Here is a 16,038-nt window from a genome sequence, read left to right as displayed (position 1 = left end):
TAAAAAAAAAAAAAAGTAATTTTGGGTTTCCCCATTTCTAATGCAGATGATTTCAAGTGATTACTGTAGTCTCTTTGTTTTTTTAATATATGTTAAAAGTATATTCTGTCACCCAGTTCTGTGACTGTGTGCATGTAGAACCAAAGACAAAATAGTTCAACCAAACTATTTTGTTTATTGTAGAATTCAGAATTACCGTAGCCTTTGTCTCCATATTCCTATCACATATCAGCTGTTGATTTCTTGAGTCTTATCTAATCATTACATTTTTGTTTTCCCCTAACCTTTTTTTACCTTGATCAAAGGTCTAGTTCTCTGTATGTGGTAGAGAGGGGGGAAAAAAAAAAAACAACTAACAAACCACAACACAAAACCGAAGAGGTTTTGGGTTTTGTTGGCCTGATTGTTGGTCTGATTGTTGGCCTAAAGAATGCTAGGGAAAAAAATCTTTTTAATAGACTATTTCTCCTTGAAAAGATTCTGAAAATGGATGAGATGGATGAGTCTTTTTTTTTTTTTTTTTTTATGAAATATATTGTATAACTGGTGAAGAAATAACCAGCTGAATCTCTGCCTTTCAACCTTAAGGGCATACTGTTAGCTGCAGTAAATATTTAGGAGTTTAGACATGACACTAAAATGGTAACAAATTAATTCCTTACCTTCCACAAAGTGATAATGAAAAATTTCTCAGTGGTGTCTTAATCTTACTGTGGAGGTGATAAAATGAGTGTTTCATTTCCACGCGTTGTCCTTTGAAACTAGTTATTTAAGTGTTTATGTAGGCACTAAAAGTAAATAGAACTGGTGAATTGCATGCAAAGTTTGTCCTATTAATAGGATTGGAATGATACAAATAGTTAGAAGTAAAAAATCATAGCAAGATAAACAGTCACTAAGTAAAAGTTAAAATATCACAAATGACAGCTAAGTACAATTATATTGAAATTTTAAAGGTATCTGTGCCTATGAAACTGATGGAACAACAGTCATTTCTTGCAAATGTTAAGGAAAGTTAGAAAAATGCAAGAATGTAAACACAAATAACTCAGGTGATCTCAGATGCTACTGATTGATTAATTGTTTCCCTTTTATAATGCACTTTAGAAGGTTTCTGACAAGAGTGAAGTCGAGTATTTTGGGAGAGATGACAGTAATTTGCATGTTAGTATGTTGCAAAACCATTTAATGAAAGAATTAAGTTACTTGTTTTGAACAAAGGTTGTTAAAACTCACGAATGATTCTAAATAAAAGCAGAACGTGTACTTGACTAAAATACTGATAGTATGATAGTATTAAGTAATCTAGATCCTTTTACTGCATGATGAATCATAGTATTCGGTAATAAGAATTAAATGAGAGATTTAGTCAGAGATTCCAAAATCGGAGATTCTCAGGCTCTGGTTCATAAAGTTTGGGATCTGCAAGTTTCTGGAAAAGGCATATTAAATCTAAAACAAGATAGTGGCTTTCAATTTAAGATTTAGCCTTTAAGTCAGTGTGTATGGTGTGAAATTTTGACTGTAGACAATTACCTGTTGCCTGACAGCATCTGCTTTTCCTAACTTAAAGAATATATTGTATATGTTCTAGAACTTTACTTAATTAACAGATTAAAGCTTTAAATTTGTGTTTTCAGACAGATGATACTGACTGGGTGTGTGGCATTTGCCCGACACGTTGGACCAACACGTGTAGAAGCTGAGCTTTTACCACAGTGTTGGGAACAGGTAACTGATTATTTTGTGCTTTATGCTGGAAAATTAGTTAAAGCTTAATAAATGTAGAGTTTTATTTGTTTGAGGGGGAGGGTGTCTTGGATTTGTTTTTCAGTGAATGGCAGTTCAAAACATTTTTCAGAAAGGTATTTGGATGCTCTTTGTCCTCATTATATAATTATTTAATTATTATATAATTATGTAATTTCATATAACATTAAAAAGAACTCAGAAGCAGAAAATTCATCAAAGATTTTCTGGAGATCCTAGTTACCTGCATATACCTGCATATGTTTGTTGTTTTGAAATGTAGATATGCACATGTTCATCATCAGTGTTGCCTAGTCTCTTGCCAGGTAGGTGCCTTTATAATTCATACTGTGATTTCCAAACTGTTGGAAATCCATTTTCATTTAAAGATTTCATTTGCTGATTTTTATATTGTAATAAGTTCCTGGAAGTTCCATACTTCAGCTAGTTTATTTTCTTAAACAGGAAATTAAACATCAAAGTCCCCTGTAGATGGGCGTGATTTTACATCTGTGAGATCAGCCTGAAGTTTACATGTAAATTCTAGAATCATGGTGGCCTTTCCCATGGATATTCTAAATTAATAGAAATAACTGAACAACCAAACTGAAATGCTCTTACTGTTTCATCTGAGGCATAGAAACAGAACAACATGAGTTCAGGTGAAAATGCATGGTATTTTCCTATCATAATGAAGAAAAAGGAGTTCATAATTGCTTAAAAGACAGTGAATAACTAAGCCATGACAGAGTGGCAATGCTTGCTTTGATGGCACAGTCTTTCTGGTCTGATAATTGTCTACTGATTCTTGCATAACTCAGCCATCTGTGTTTCACAATAAAGTCCAAGCTTTAATAGTCTTAATGCTTTCTGACAGTAGAAGTACGTATTATATGCGGCATTTGTGTATCTATTGATTAAACGAAGGACTCATGGCAATAGTAGTTGAACACAAAATAAACACTTTGTTTTCTTAGTCCTTCTCATGAAATTTGAAGTGTTTAAAAAAAAAAAAAAAAAAAGTCTTACCTCAGTAAGAGCCCATCTTCATCATACCAGTTTCTTGTTAATTGCTGATGCAAAAGAGAAACCAGTCCAACTGTAACAGTACAGCATATCAGGCTGCCAAGCCATATGTTATCATGCATTTATTTAATGCAGGTTGCCAGACTTTGTTTGCAGTACTGAAACCAGGTTGTTATTTTCTCCAGCAAAATACCAGATACCAAAATACCAAAATCTCATTCTCACAAGACAGAATTTGTAGAAGGAACTCAAAACCACATGTAATCTTCTACCTTTTCTCAGTAGATGCGTTAATCACAAGAGTATTCACACAGTTGGTCTCCAACCAAAATCTATTTGCAGATGCAAAAGACTGGGCCCTCAGAAGATTCAGCATTTTCATCCACGCATTCTGGAGGTTAGAGTTATCAGGCTAGTCTTTGTGATCTTTCTACCTGCTCTTCACAGGTGGAGGTTGGTAGTTGGCTCGTCTGACTTTAGGTCAAGGCTCTGTGAATGCTAGAAGTTCCCGCAGAACTAGTGACCAGTTAAACAGCTTCCAAAATTGTACTACTGCTTATGAGACAAAATGAAAAGAAATAGTAATAAACATTTTACTTGTTTAAGTAACACATATACATTTAAGTTTCCAAGTGCAAATAATCTTCCCTGAACACAAACCTTGCAGAAATTTGTGCCTTTTTCCTCCAGTGCGTCAGTATGTCTTTGCAATATCAGGGGTGATACTTATAGTGTCTTGCCAGTCTGCATAAACCAGTTGAAGCTAGTCTTTGCTGTTTTCCTCAGGTAGGCAGATCTCCAGAAGGCAAAGTATCTGTTACCAGTAGGGAATTTGCATTTGGAAAGATGGTACATAAGTCAAAGATACTGTAGTAGGCTGTTGTGTGCTTATAATGTTTCTCATCTATGACATCTCCATACTTCAAATAAATATTACAGGTGCCCTACTGATGAATGAATGCAAAATAATGATAGAAACTCAAAGAAGGTTCTCCCATCCTTGAAACTACAGTTTAGTCCTGAAGCTCATAATTTGTTCATTTGAGTCTCTTTCAAATTATCTTTGCCACACTTCATTCTTGAGAGTTCTTGGTGACTTCAGATCAGAACAGTGAGAAAGCTGATGACATTAATAGTACATCAGTGGTCAGGTAGCATTGTTCAATGTGCTGTGGGAATAAAGTCGACGTAAGAGGTTGTCCAAAGTTGATTTATTACTATGTCTTCATCTGTAGTTTCTCCCAAGCCAGTCGAATTGAGAGAATAACAGAATGGCTGAGGTTGGAAGGGACCTTTGAACACCTTGTAGTCCAAGCCCCCTGCTTAAAACAGAGTGAACTAGAACAGGTTGCTCAAGACCAAGTCCAGTCTGGTTTTGAATATGTCTGTGCGTGGAGGCTCTGTAACATCTCTGGGCAACATGTTCCAAGGTTTGGCAACTCTCCCAGTAAACCAGAATTTACTGTATTTCAAATTGTGTCCATTTTCTCTTGTCCTTTCGTTTGGCACCTCTGTGGTTTTTACCTCTCTTCAGATAGATATGGATATTTGTACATACAGATAAGATTCCTCCTGAGCATGCTGCCTCTTCTTAAGACTAAACAATCCCAACTTTCTCGACCTCCCCTCATATATCAGATATACATATGTCTTAATCATCTTTATCTTTCTCTGCTGGACTTGCTTCAGTATGTATTTGTCTTTGTGTCTGTAGCTGGAAAGCCCAGAACTGTACACAGCACTCCAAATGTCGTCTCACCAGTGCTGAGCAGAGAAGGATAATCACTTTCTTTATCTGCTGCTGATGCTTATCCCAGTGCTGCTCAGGATACCACTGGTCTTCCTTGCTGCAGGGATTGCATTGCTGGCTCTTCTTGGTATCTGTCAGGCCCTCCAGGTCCTTCTTTGCTCCTTTCCAGCCATTTGGCCCCCAGTCTGTCCTGGTGCATGGGACTTACTTCTGCTGGGGTTCAGGACTTTGCAGTTACCTTTCTTGAACTTCAAAAGGGTCCTGTCTGCCCGTTTCTCCAGCCTGTTGAGGTGCCTCTGAATGGCAGTACACCCATCCATGTATATCAGCCACTCCCAGTTTTGTGTCATCTGCATACCTATTGAGGTGTATTCTGTCTTGTCATCCTGGTCATTAATGAACATGTTGCGCATCTTTGTTGTTGGCCCCAGAATCAACCCTTAGGGTGCACTGCTGGCGGCTGGCCCCGGCTGCAACTCTTCGAATCTGTAATTAGTTCAGCCAGTTTTCCATCCACCTCACTGTCTTTACCTAGCCCAGACTTCATCAGTTTGTGAATGAGGATGTTATGGGAAATAGTATCAAAAGTCTTGCTGAAGTCCAGATAAACAATATTCACTGCTCTCCACGTGTTCACTGAGCCAGTCATCTCGGAAGTCTATCAGGTTGGTCATGCATAGTTTTTCCTATATAAATACATGCTGACTGTTCCCAGCCACCTTCTTGTCCTTCATATAGAACCATAGAACGGTTTAGGTTGGAAGGGGCCTTAAAGACCATCTAGTTCCAACCCCCCCTGCCATGCGCATTTGGGAATGCTTTCTAGGATTAATTGTTCCAACCCCTACCCAGGTAACCATTAAAGTTGACTCCACCACGATTCAAACTTGGTTCAGAAGTGTCAATATTAAATTTGTAAGGCACCATTTTCTAATGGCCTTTGAGTGGAAAGGGGAGATAGGTATCCCAGGATAAAGAGGTTCTCAGGAATACGAGCTGTTTTCAGTCACACTTTAGAGATGCAACATGTTTATGCTGGACTTGAGCATAACTTCAATAGCATGCAAATTCTGCTTGGTTTAGTACATGTGTCTTTTTTTGACCCCAGTTGCTCAGCAAGACTTAGGCAGCGATGCTACACTGGTTGACTCAGAGCACTAGAGGGCACTTGTGTAGTTCTTAGAGGAATGGTGATCCTGAAGGGCTACACAAGACAATATTTCATGACAAGCCAGCTCAGAAGTTCCTATTCTCATATCATTTTGAGTCCAGCAACACATACACTGCTTTTTTACTTCATATAGGTACATACTTCTCAGATTCTTCTTTTACTCTAAGCCCTATCTTATAGGGCGACTAGAGAAGACTGCATCTGCCTTGCTTTTATGCCTCAGTGCAAGAATTTGAGGCTTCTTAGTATCCGTATGCAACTCTTACAGGCACCGTTAATGCTTATCTAAGAGGTGCAGATGTATCCCTCCATTGCAGTTCATTCTAGCCATATTTTGAATACTGGTTACTGCAAAGCAAATAGCCATTCTGTTTCTCTTTACCAGATCAACCACAAATACCCAGAGAGACGGTTACTGGTAGCAGAATCATGTGGAGCTCTAGCACCTTACCTTCCAGTAAGTATTAATACTGACTCTAAATACTTTGCTAGTGAAAGCAAGGTGAAAATCTGTTGCATAATGTAAACATCCTTTATCATTTTACATATTCCCAAGGGTGTATGGTATGCATAGACAGTCACGTTGTCTTCTACTTTATATCATGCATGTGAGATTCAATAAATGACACTAAGGAGGAGATAGCTTATTATAAAGGAATACAGGTCAATCTAGCTATAAGCTTTAAAAACGGTATGTTCTGAGAAAATCATCTTTGTTTCAGTAAAGAAGTAAAGATAGTTAGGACCAATTAAGGAAATAATCTCTGAAAAAATAATTGGCACCCAATAATAGAGTTCTTCAGACACTGTGGAATGTTACGTGAACAGTGCTGCCAGTCAAAAGAAGCAGCAAAATTAAGTTGGTGGCAAAATAGAATTTGAAGCTACAGAGAAAGATGAAAATAACCCGAATTAAAAACCCACTCTTCCAATTTAGCAATGGAGTGATTAAAGATTCTGTTTAATGTTTAGGCCTATAGTAGGTTTTTGCTGTTAGTTATCTTTGGTACATACTTCCATATGAATTGAAGGACCTGAGTTCTGTACTTAGTAGGACAAAAGGCTGTCTAATGAGGCTACTGGCATTTTGTATTCATTCATCTTCTGTTGTGAAAACTGAATGCATAATATTCAAAGGGATCATGGTTGGAGGGAAGGACTTTTTTTTGTAAGCACTAATAGGAGTGCAGATTCTTTATAAAACTTGTTATAAAACCACATTTCTTGTTTCATTGGATTTAACAAGTATGCTTCTTGTTTATAAACAGAAAGAAATTCGTAGTTCGTTAGTACTTTCCATGCTGCAGCAAATGTTAATGGAAGATAAGGCAGATCTGGTACGAGAAGCTGTCATCAAAAGCCTTGGCATCATTATGGGATATATTGATGATCCAGACAAATACCAACAGGTATAATTTGGTTTAGGTTTTGTATGTATGAAATGTCTTCTATAGTTATTTCATGAATAGGGGGATGCATAATTTCATGCACTTTTAATAAAACTTTTCAGATACTTTTAAAAATTTTGATGGTTTAAATGAATGTTGATTTGGTTGTATCACCAAGACCAAAAAAAATCCCATATACATACAAGTGCCCATAGAACCTCAGGTGTAAGCCTCATACAGAAGCTTCTCTAATAATTCATAATTTGCCTTCAAGAACGTACCACTTCATTGGCCACCTGATACTATTAGCCAACTTGACATCATCACTTGCTAACAAAGATTCATCTGCTGCAAAAAAGCCTACTTGTAGTTCAACTTAATACTGCTTAATAATGTTTTAGATAAGTGAAAATGATGAATTTCTAATCCTGTCTTTCAAGTTTTTGAAGGCAGAGTGGTGAAATGTGTTTGTATTCTGATGACTGTAGAGAAATACTAGCAGGGTCATTGGACCACCTACTTCAGCTTTGTAGGTGGGCTGGGGGATATTGGCTGAAGGGGCTCCATGTACTACATTGTTTTATGTTTATTAGTGTAAAACGTTAAAAATAGATTATAATCTTTTTGTAGACTGCATGTTTTGTGTAGCAAACTTCAGCGTGAATTTTAGGAAAAGTAATTATATTCTTTATTTTGCCAGGGCTTTGAACTGCTGCTTTCAGCATTAGGAGATCCTTCAGAACGTGTAGTTAGTGCGACGCATCAGGTATTTTTACCTGCTTACGCTGCCTGGACAACAGAACTGGGAAATTTACAGTTCCATCTTATACCTACACTGCTTAATAAAATTGAAAAATTGCTCAGGGTATGTGTCTCAACATTGAAGAGTTTTCTTTGTATCTTTATTACATATGCAGACTTTTTAAAAAAAAAAATTAAAACATTTAAATAATTGCTGCTTAATGTTCTATGGGGGAAAATTTTCTGGAATTTTTTATTGTAACTCCGTAACTTTTACTTGTCCTTTGGAAGAAAGAAAAAAATACCACCACCAAAACCCTCAAAACCCCACGAAAAACAAATGGATGCTTTAACAATGTTTTACTTTACAGCCCGATAATCAAAGTGCAGTTCCAAAAACGCTTGCTTGAGGCTGTGACCAGATGACGTGTGTTATTCTGTTATTTGCCCTACATTTAAATTGTTTTAAGCTGTCACATAGTGTGTTTTTTAATAAAGTGCATTATTTATTAAAAAAAAGTAGAATTGCATGGTTTAGTTAAGTGGTTTGCAATTATGAGCCAGTTTGCATGCTTGATTTGGTAGATATCTGGAAAGTTCTGGAAAATAGGATATCTCATACCAATTTAAAACATTTAACCAAGGTGCTTATTTTCAGAGTACAGGCAACTAGTTTATTCAGTTTTTAGATGCATTGGTCCCTAAGACCAAGGAATCCCCTTTCCAAAACATGCTGAAAATTTTTCTTTCAGAATATTTATATGTTCATCAATATAAACCACTAAATGCCAAAGGTGATACTGCTTAAATTTTTTGAGAAGTGACTTAAGGGTGACAAGGGGACTTGGATGGTGACACAAAGTAAGCTTGTGGTTAGGGTAAATTACTATATAATTAGTGTTTCTGTGTAGAAGCTCATCACAGATGTGTTGATCTCTTGCCAGGGAATACATGCCGAAGCAACAGCTCATCCAAACTGAAAACTTTAACTAAATGTCTTGTTTGTTTCAGGAAGGAGAACATGGCTTGGACGAGCATAAGCTCCACATGTATCTGTCTGCTCTGCAGTCATTGATTCCTTCACTGTTTGCACTGGTGCTACAGAATGCACCTTTCACAAGCAAGGCTAAACTTCAGGGAGAGGTACCACAAATAGAAGGTAAACAATTAATTTCTCACATGTGGAATCTGTATAAACTTAAGTATGATTCAGAGACAAATTTCAAATTACTGTTAACTGCGAAGGAGGAATTTCAGGAATAGTCCATATATTTGGAATTCATGTGTGCTTAGGGTTGCTACATAAAGTTGCAGAACATATGTATAAACTTAAGATGTTTATAATACACTGTCTGTGCAATAATGATTTAAGTTTCTGTCCCCAGGCATTTTTTCTAATCTATCTGTTCTTTGTGTTGTATTTTCGTATAGATCAAGAACAGAGAAAGAGATTCAGGGGACCTGTCATGTTACGAATTTTCTTTCTTTAATGTTGCTGAGTTAATGGAGAGAAATTTTTTGTTGTTGTTTGAACCAGATTCCATAGCATAGGAAGCATAGGAAGATTTGTCATGACTTTGTTCTGTTTTTTCCCTTTTTGGAAAAAATTTTTCTACTTCCTTCCCCCCCCCCCCCCCCCCCCCCCCCGCTCCTACTCCATTCCCATGAAAGAAGTCAGTCTTAGACCTGAAACCTTAACAGATATTTATCTAATTACAAATATCAGGTTATTGATGCAGAAGAAATATGTGCATCATGAATATTCACATAATTATTTCCAGTAGAATAAAGGAGAACTAAATGATATCCTTCTGGATTTTTTTTTTCTGTATTTACTCAGCAGTGTTCTGCTGAGTAGAAGCAAAATGGCTTCTTCGTGCCCAGTGACATAATTTTATGTAATCCAATGATAGTCTTGCAATAAAATACTTTTTTGTCCTAATACACAACACAAGTTGTGGAGGGAAAAAAATAGTTTTGTCTTCTGATTTGCCTCTTAAATGCTTTTCATATGGTCTCTTTTAGCAAATTCTTAAGTAATGCTTCCTTTTTCCACCCATTTCTACACTTGCTTGAGAGAGCTGATTATCACAAAAATAGGTTTTATTTCATCTTTATTTATTTATTTTTACTTCTTAAAAGAAACTTTTGAAAAAGCAAAGCTGAAGAATTGATTTCCACTAATAGCCAATAATAGCTGAAGAAGGCTGGCCTCAGCTTCAGTTAATTTTTCCAAATAATAAAATTTATGAAGTGGGAAAAATGCAGCCTAGTGGAAGAGCTTCACCATCTGTTATGTATCTATGTGATATCTTAGCAGACTGAATGGCCTAATGGTGAAGTTATACTCCCAGCCTGTAGAATGCTTTCTCCTATTACAAATACTTTAAAAATTATTATTCATAATACCTGCCACATGCTGATAACAGTGCTGTGTGTGAAGATTCTAAGAATGGATGAGAACTCTAAAGGAGAATTTGGAAAGTAGATAGTGATACATTACTGTGCATTAATGTGAAAATGTTAAACGTGCCCTGGTAAAACTCATTCAGCTGACTTTGAGTCATTTGAAGATGAGCACTTTTTCCCGGGGTTCCTACTGCTTACACAGGGACTTCAAAAATCTCAGGCTTCAGCCTAGTCTAACACTTTCTTCCTCCACAAAAGTGGAGGAAAGAATCTCATGTATTTTTCCCTAATCCAGTAGCATTTCAGGAACTGCAATCTTGCTTTCTTGAATTTTGCAGTAGGATAGATGATGTTCTTGTCAATTAACTTTATTTCTGAATAATTTTAAGTATGCTTGACATGGATTGAGAATAATAAAAGCAATGTTGGTGTAGCAGGCTTTCGATCCCCAGGTATTTTGGTCATCTAGAATTTATTTGAGGTCTTGCTTTTTATGTCTAAATTTTTCTCTTCTGATAATTAAGGAGATGGGGCAGGGAGTGGGGAGTGTAGCAGTACAAGTCAGTAAACCTTGCCTGCAAGTCACTAGACTGTAAATCTGCATTGTGTTCTTTGGGACCATCCATAATCTCCCTGTACCTGCGTTTTCTCTTTTTAAGTGATGGTTATGTAATCTCTTCAGAGTTAGATTTAACTCACTGATTTTTAAAAAGCAATGTGATAACTTTACACAGAAGGCACTGAAGAGTTTCAGACTTTCTTAGCTATCTTTACTGACACCACCTCCCAGGTATTTTCATCTTTTGTTCCTGATTACATTTTTTTTGCTGTTACAGTCACTAGATTTCCCCGACCCGTATCGCCTCTTCAGGACGTGGCCATCATCATTGGAAGCCGTGAACAATTAGCAGTGTTGTTGCAACTGTATGACTATCAGCTAGAACATGAGGGTACCACAGGCTGGGAGACTTTGCTATGGGTAGTCAATCAACTGTGAGTTAATTTGTACCTTATGATTCCTAATTTTAAAATGTGTTGAAATTAATAGTTCTTAAGTGTGATTATGTTTAACAATTATTAAACATAAGAATTTTAAGTATGATTGTGTTTAAGAATCATTAAAGAGGGAAAGATTGAATTTTATTTTAGGCATTTTAATTGTCGTACTCAATTGACTTTGATTTTATGCAGAAAATATCAACTATCCAGTAAAATGTGTAGGTAGCTACTTGCTCCAAAAAATTGTTTCTTTCCTCTTTGCACTAATATAGTCAATTCTTTGTTGAAGTGAAGATCATTGTATTCCGAATATCTCATGAAATATACTGTTCTGCAGGAACAGATGTTTGAAAATATAGGTCAGACTTTTCTGGCACGTAAACCTTTGCTTTCTTCAAGGGTCAGGAATTGTTCAGAACACGTAGATAATTATATTAGAACCAATAGTGCTCTGTGTCTATATGTATTAATATAAACAGTAAACTTATACAAATATAATAGAAGAGAAACAAAAGATCAGAGTAGTGCTTAATATCCTTTTGTTTCCTGATTTTTAGGCTACCACAGCTTATAGAAATAGTCAGCAAGATCAATGTAGCGTCAACTGCCTGTGTCCATGAGTTCTCTAGATTTTTCTGGAGACTTTGTAGGACATTTGGGAAAATTTTTACAAACACTAAGGTAAGATATTACCTTAAATGTTCTACGAAAAAGAGCACCTTGGTAATACATATTCTCTATATTTACGGTGTGTCTGAATACCTGCCCTTTATGTGACTAGTTATATTTGCATGTCACACTGATGCTTTTCCATAAGGACATGGACCTGCTGGAACGTGTCCAGAGGAGAGCCACGAAGATGGTCTGAGGGCTGGAGCACCTCTCCTATGAGGAAAGGCTGAAAGGGTTGGGGCTGTTCGGGCTGGACGTGGCCTTGGGCAACCTGGTCTAGTAAGAGTTGTCCCTGCCTATGGCAGGGGGGTTGGAACTCTAAGATCTTCAAGGTCCTTTCCAACCTAAGCCATTCTATGATTCTATGATAAGTATATTTAAACCTGCTATTTTTAAACCTCTGTTTACATCCTTTTGATTTCTGTTTTTGACCATTTTGGAATGGCCTTCTCGTCTTGCCCATCAAGGAAGGATTTTTCTTTTTTAAAACTGTATTCTTCATATTTGCTTTGTGAATGTCATAGAGAATGGGAGAGAACATCCTAATTTTAGTGGTTTAACGATTTTCTTTCTTCGTAACAGCATAGTGTTCAGTGTTTGTGGCATACATATTATTCCAGCTTCTACTTGATTGGAAACTTAAAATTAATGTTTTCCCTGCCCAAAATATTTTATATAGATGATATCTAAATGTTTTTATTGAGGAAATATATAATTTTTCTCAATAAAATAACTTTTGAATGTCATTCAAAAATATTTTAAAGGGAAATTATAAAACACAAGAGGATTAACTAAAGATAAAATTGCAAAACAGGGTTAACGTTATGTGCTGCCTCCAAAGAGGAGATTAAAACCAGTCTCTGGTCTTGGAAAGGCCCCTTCTGTAAGTTACCTTTAGAACCTTTACTTCTATAAAATTGTTTTGATACTGATTGTCACAGATACATTTTGGAAGAGAGCACTTAAAGGACAGCAAAAGATATAAAACAGAAACAGGTTTTTTTTTTAACGAGTAGCTTGGTAAAACCATAAACCCTAAAGCTCAACTAAGCATATTGCCAAGAGACTTCAACTTTTTTAGTATCAGGAGTGCTAAATACTGCTGCTTCAGTGTGGGTATTCAATAGAAATTTTTACTCTCTTTTGTAATATTTTCAGTTTTCATAAAAGCTGGCTATGCTTTTTAAAGTTTTTTTTTTTTTTTTTCTTTCTGTACCTTCAAAATTTCCTTTTCTGTTTGTTGGGTTTTTATTCTTAATTTATTCCTAAGTTAATTAATACTGGTGACAGGTTTTCTTACATGGGGTTCATCATCCTTTGTATAGGTAAAACCACAGTTCCAGGAAATCTTAAGATTGTCTGAGGAAAACATTGGTAAGTAGCTTTTTACTGAAATGAGTAAAAATTGATCTTAACCATAACTGGAAAAAAAGGTGAATCTCTTGTTCAAATAACATTTTCATACTGCAGTTCTCAAATTTTTTGTCTTTCTGAAATGTTGAAAGTCTAATCTTAGTCTGAATGGAACACTGAAGTTGTAGACTGTGTGTGTGTGTGTGTAAAGTACAAATAAAATCTCAAACGCAAGTACCACTTGAGCTTTATTTCAGCACGAGTGCATGTACACATATATACGTGAAGAATTTATATATAAAAAGGTGAATATATATATAATATTTCTAATACACACATGTAAATCCACCCTGTATATATAGAAATATATAGTGTATATATTACACACGTACATATATATGTATATATAAAGCCTAAATTCTTCACTGTGTTTCATTAGACTCCACAGCAGGTAATGGAGTGCTAACAAAAGCCACAGTTCCCATCTATGCAACAGGGGTCCTTACATGTTATATTCAGGTAGGTTTGGTTTTCTGTTTCTTTGTTAAATGTATAATATGTAAAACTGATTATACCAAGAATCCCTTACTGTTTTCTTTGAAGACTTAACAGTGTTCTTGTGCTTTGAAGATAGGTAGATAAGTGGGCAGCTGTAAACACGTCTAAAAGCAAAGTTTGCTAGTCAGGTTGTCTACTATATTTAGATAATAGTCATCAGTGTTAAAACCTGAATTCAGTAAATCTTAAAATGACATCTGGCATCTTCACCATTGCTAACTCTTAGGCGTTGACAGCTGCCACTTGCCACTATCAAAAATATTAATGTTATTCCATAAATGGCTTCTTTGCCATTTAACTGTGACCCCTGCAAATACGATTTTGCAAAATCTACTGAAACAGGTAAGTAGATAAATCGCCATTTTGGGCATAGTTGGGTCTTAAAATGTTATTGTTACCTAGTACAAAACACTCCATAAGTAATACTACCTAATCTTTCAGTAACCAGCAGTTATGGCCTGGCATATACGTAGCTTACAGGAAAAAGTAAATACTTCATCATCTCACAAATGTTCAGTGAATTGTGAGCAATCACAAATTGTCAGGAGCCATGAAAGTACTTACGTACAATGTTTCTCTAGTAAAACAATTTGGGTAATTTGTGCAAGAGTTTGTGCTTAGCTGATAAAATACAGAAATATAGTCTATTCTTGTGTTTTCTTTGAAAAGTTCTTGTTCTTAAACCACTTTTGAAGTTTGTAAGAAGATTGTTAAAGGCTAAATCTAGTTTGTTCTCATTCATAGTGTCTCTCTCATAGCTGTCAGTCGTCACAACCGCAGCAATACTTCTACCGCACTCAAGATTGTACACTCTTCTTGCAGGAAGAAGACCGCAAGCTGTTAGTTGGATTCTTAGAAGATGTAATGACCATGCTTTCACTATCCCATGCTCCTCTTGATAGCCTGAAAGCTTCCTTTGTGGAACTGGGGTAAAGAATATACCTTGGAGTTGACTAGATCTAAATACTTTAGAAGTTTTTATTAAAAGCTGCTAATCTGGCTGTAATTTTAGTAACTGTGATGGTTTGGGTGAATAAGGGGTATGCTGGCTTTTTTTTCCTTGGTGTTTCACAAAATTTAAACTTTTGATCTCTAGATTAAAAACGTAGCAGTAAAAAAATTTTGAAGCGTAAAAAAAGAAACACCAAAACCCAAACAAAAAAACCTGCAAAAATCAGTTATTGAGGATAAAATGGAAGTTGTTCTTGTATTTTCCATACTACTATGATGTGTTCTAGTTATGTATTTGCATTCAGTTCAGTGTCATAGTTTATTGAAAATTATGTTCTTAATGTTTTTTTAAAAAACCTAAACTTCAAAACACAACATATTTCCTAGACAGCAACATGTTGCAAGTCCTTCAGAATGAGATAAACGTTACATATCCTTCAGGAAGGATAAGCATTGGAGTTCTAGATTTGTTTAGCAATAGGTTCTTGAGACTACATTTTGTAGCTGAGGGACATATTCAGGGTTTGGCAGTATCTTTTTTTTTTTTTTGATTGCCTAACTGTTTTCTTTTAGTGCAAACCCAGCTTACCATGAACTGCTGTTAACCGTCTTATGGTACGGAGTTGTCCATACTTCTGCCCTTGTTCGATGTACAGCTGCTAGAATGTTTGAGGTAAGTGCTATCCAAACTTTTTTTACTTTTTTTTTTTTAAAGCTAGAGTTTATTTTTAAAAACAGTGATTCAGATAACATTGCTACATTCTTAAAAATTACAAATGGCTTAAATGAGTTGTGTACTGTGTGATGGAGCAGGAAGTTGTTGTGCAGTTGTTTCTGTGTATCTGTTCTCTGTTCAGTGGCACATCTTTCATTACCCGATTTGTCATTAGCCACTTGCAAGATGTTTCTGTAGTAACTGTGTGTGTGTTCTTTGATCTGCCGCTGACTTGATTGTTGCATTCTGATTATTGCATGCTGAAAAACATTTTCTGATTAAGAAAACACATTTCATTGCTAAACTGTGTTCAAACCAGAATTTAATACATTGTGAAATGTGTTTGCTTAGGTCTGTAGATAAACATAAACAAGCATATCTCTGAGTTTTAACATTCGCTGTTGCTATTCAAGACGTTGTCAGTAGCCTAATTCACAAGTTATTGGTTTCCAATACTTTTCATGTATACTTGTGCAATGCCCTTGCATTGTAATTCAAACTAGTTTCCATTGGTGCGAAATGGTGGTAAAAACATACATTTAACCAATTTTGTATT

General features: G+C 35.9%; 1 protein-coding gene across 2 annotated transcripts in view; it reads left to right on the top strand.

Moving 5' to 3' along the window:
• Positions 1–16,038, top strand: part of RELCH (RAB11 binding and LisH domain, coiled-coil and HEAT repeat containing) — an 86,103-nt gene that overhangs the window by 49,105 nt on the left and 20,960 nt on the right. For both annotated transcript variants that reach the window (XM_082479600.1, XM_082479599.1), the window contains 11 exons: positions 1,641–1,731; positions 6,082–6,153; positions 6,965–7,105; positions 7,785–7,949; positions 8,837–8,984; positions 11,071–11,227; positions 11,791–11,914; positions 13,231–13,279; positions 13,698–13,777; positions 14,639–14,745; positions 15,341–15,440. In XM_082479600.1, coding sequence (XP_082335726.1) covers positions 1,641–1,731; positions 6,082–6,153; positions 6,965–7,105; positions 7,785–7,949; positions 8,837–8,984; positions 11,071–11,227; positions 11,791–11,914; positions 13,231–13,279; positions 13,698–13,777; positions 14,639–14,745; positions 15,341–15,440 — 1,234 coding nt within the window. The remainder of the gene's footprint in view (positions 1–1,640; positions 1,732–6,081; positions 6,154–6,964; positions 7,106–7,784; positions 7,950–8,836; positions 8,985–11,070; positions 11,228–11,790; positions 11,915–13,230; positions 13,280–13,697; positions 13,778–14,638; positions 14,746–15,340; positions 15,441–16,038) is intronic.

The sequence above is a fragment of the Vanellus vanellus genome (genome assembly GCF_965231255.1).
Source record: "Vanellus vanellus genome assembly, chromosome: 2".
Taxonomy (NCBI): domain Eukaryota; kingdom Metazoa; phylum Chordata; class Aves; order Charadriiformes; family Charadriidae; genus Vanellus; species Vanellus vanellus.
The sequence above is the reverse complement of the archived record's forward strand: the minus strand, read 5'-3'. Positions and strand labels throughout refer to the sequence as shown.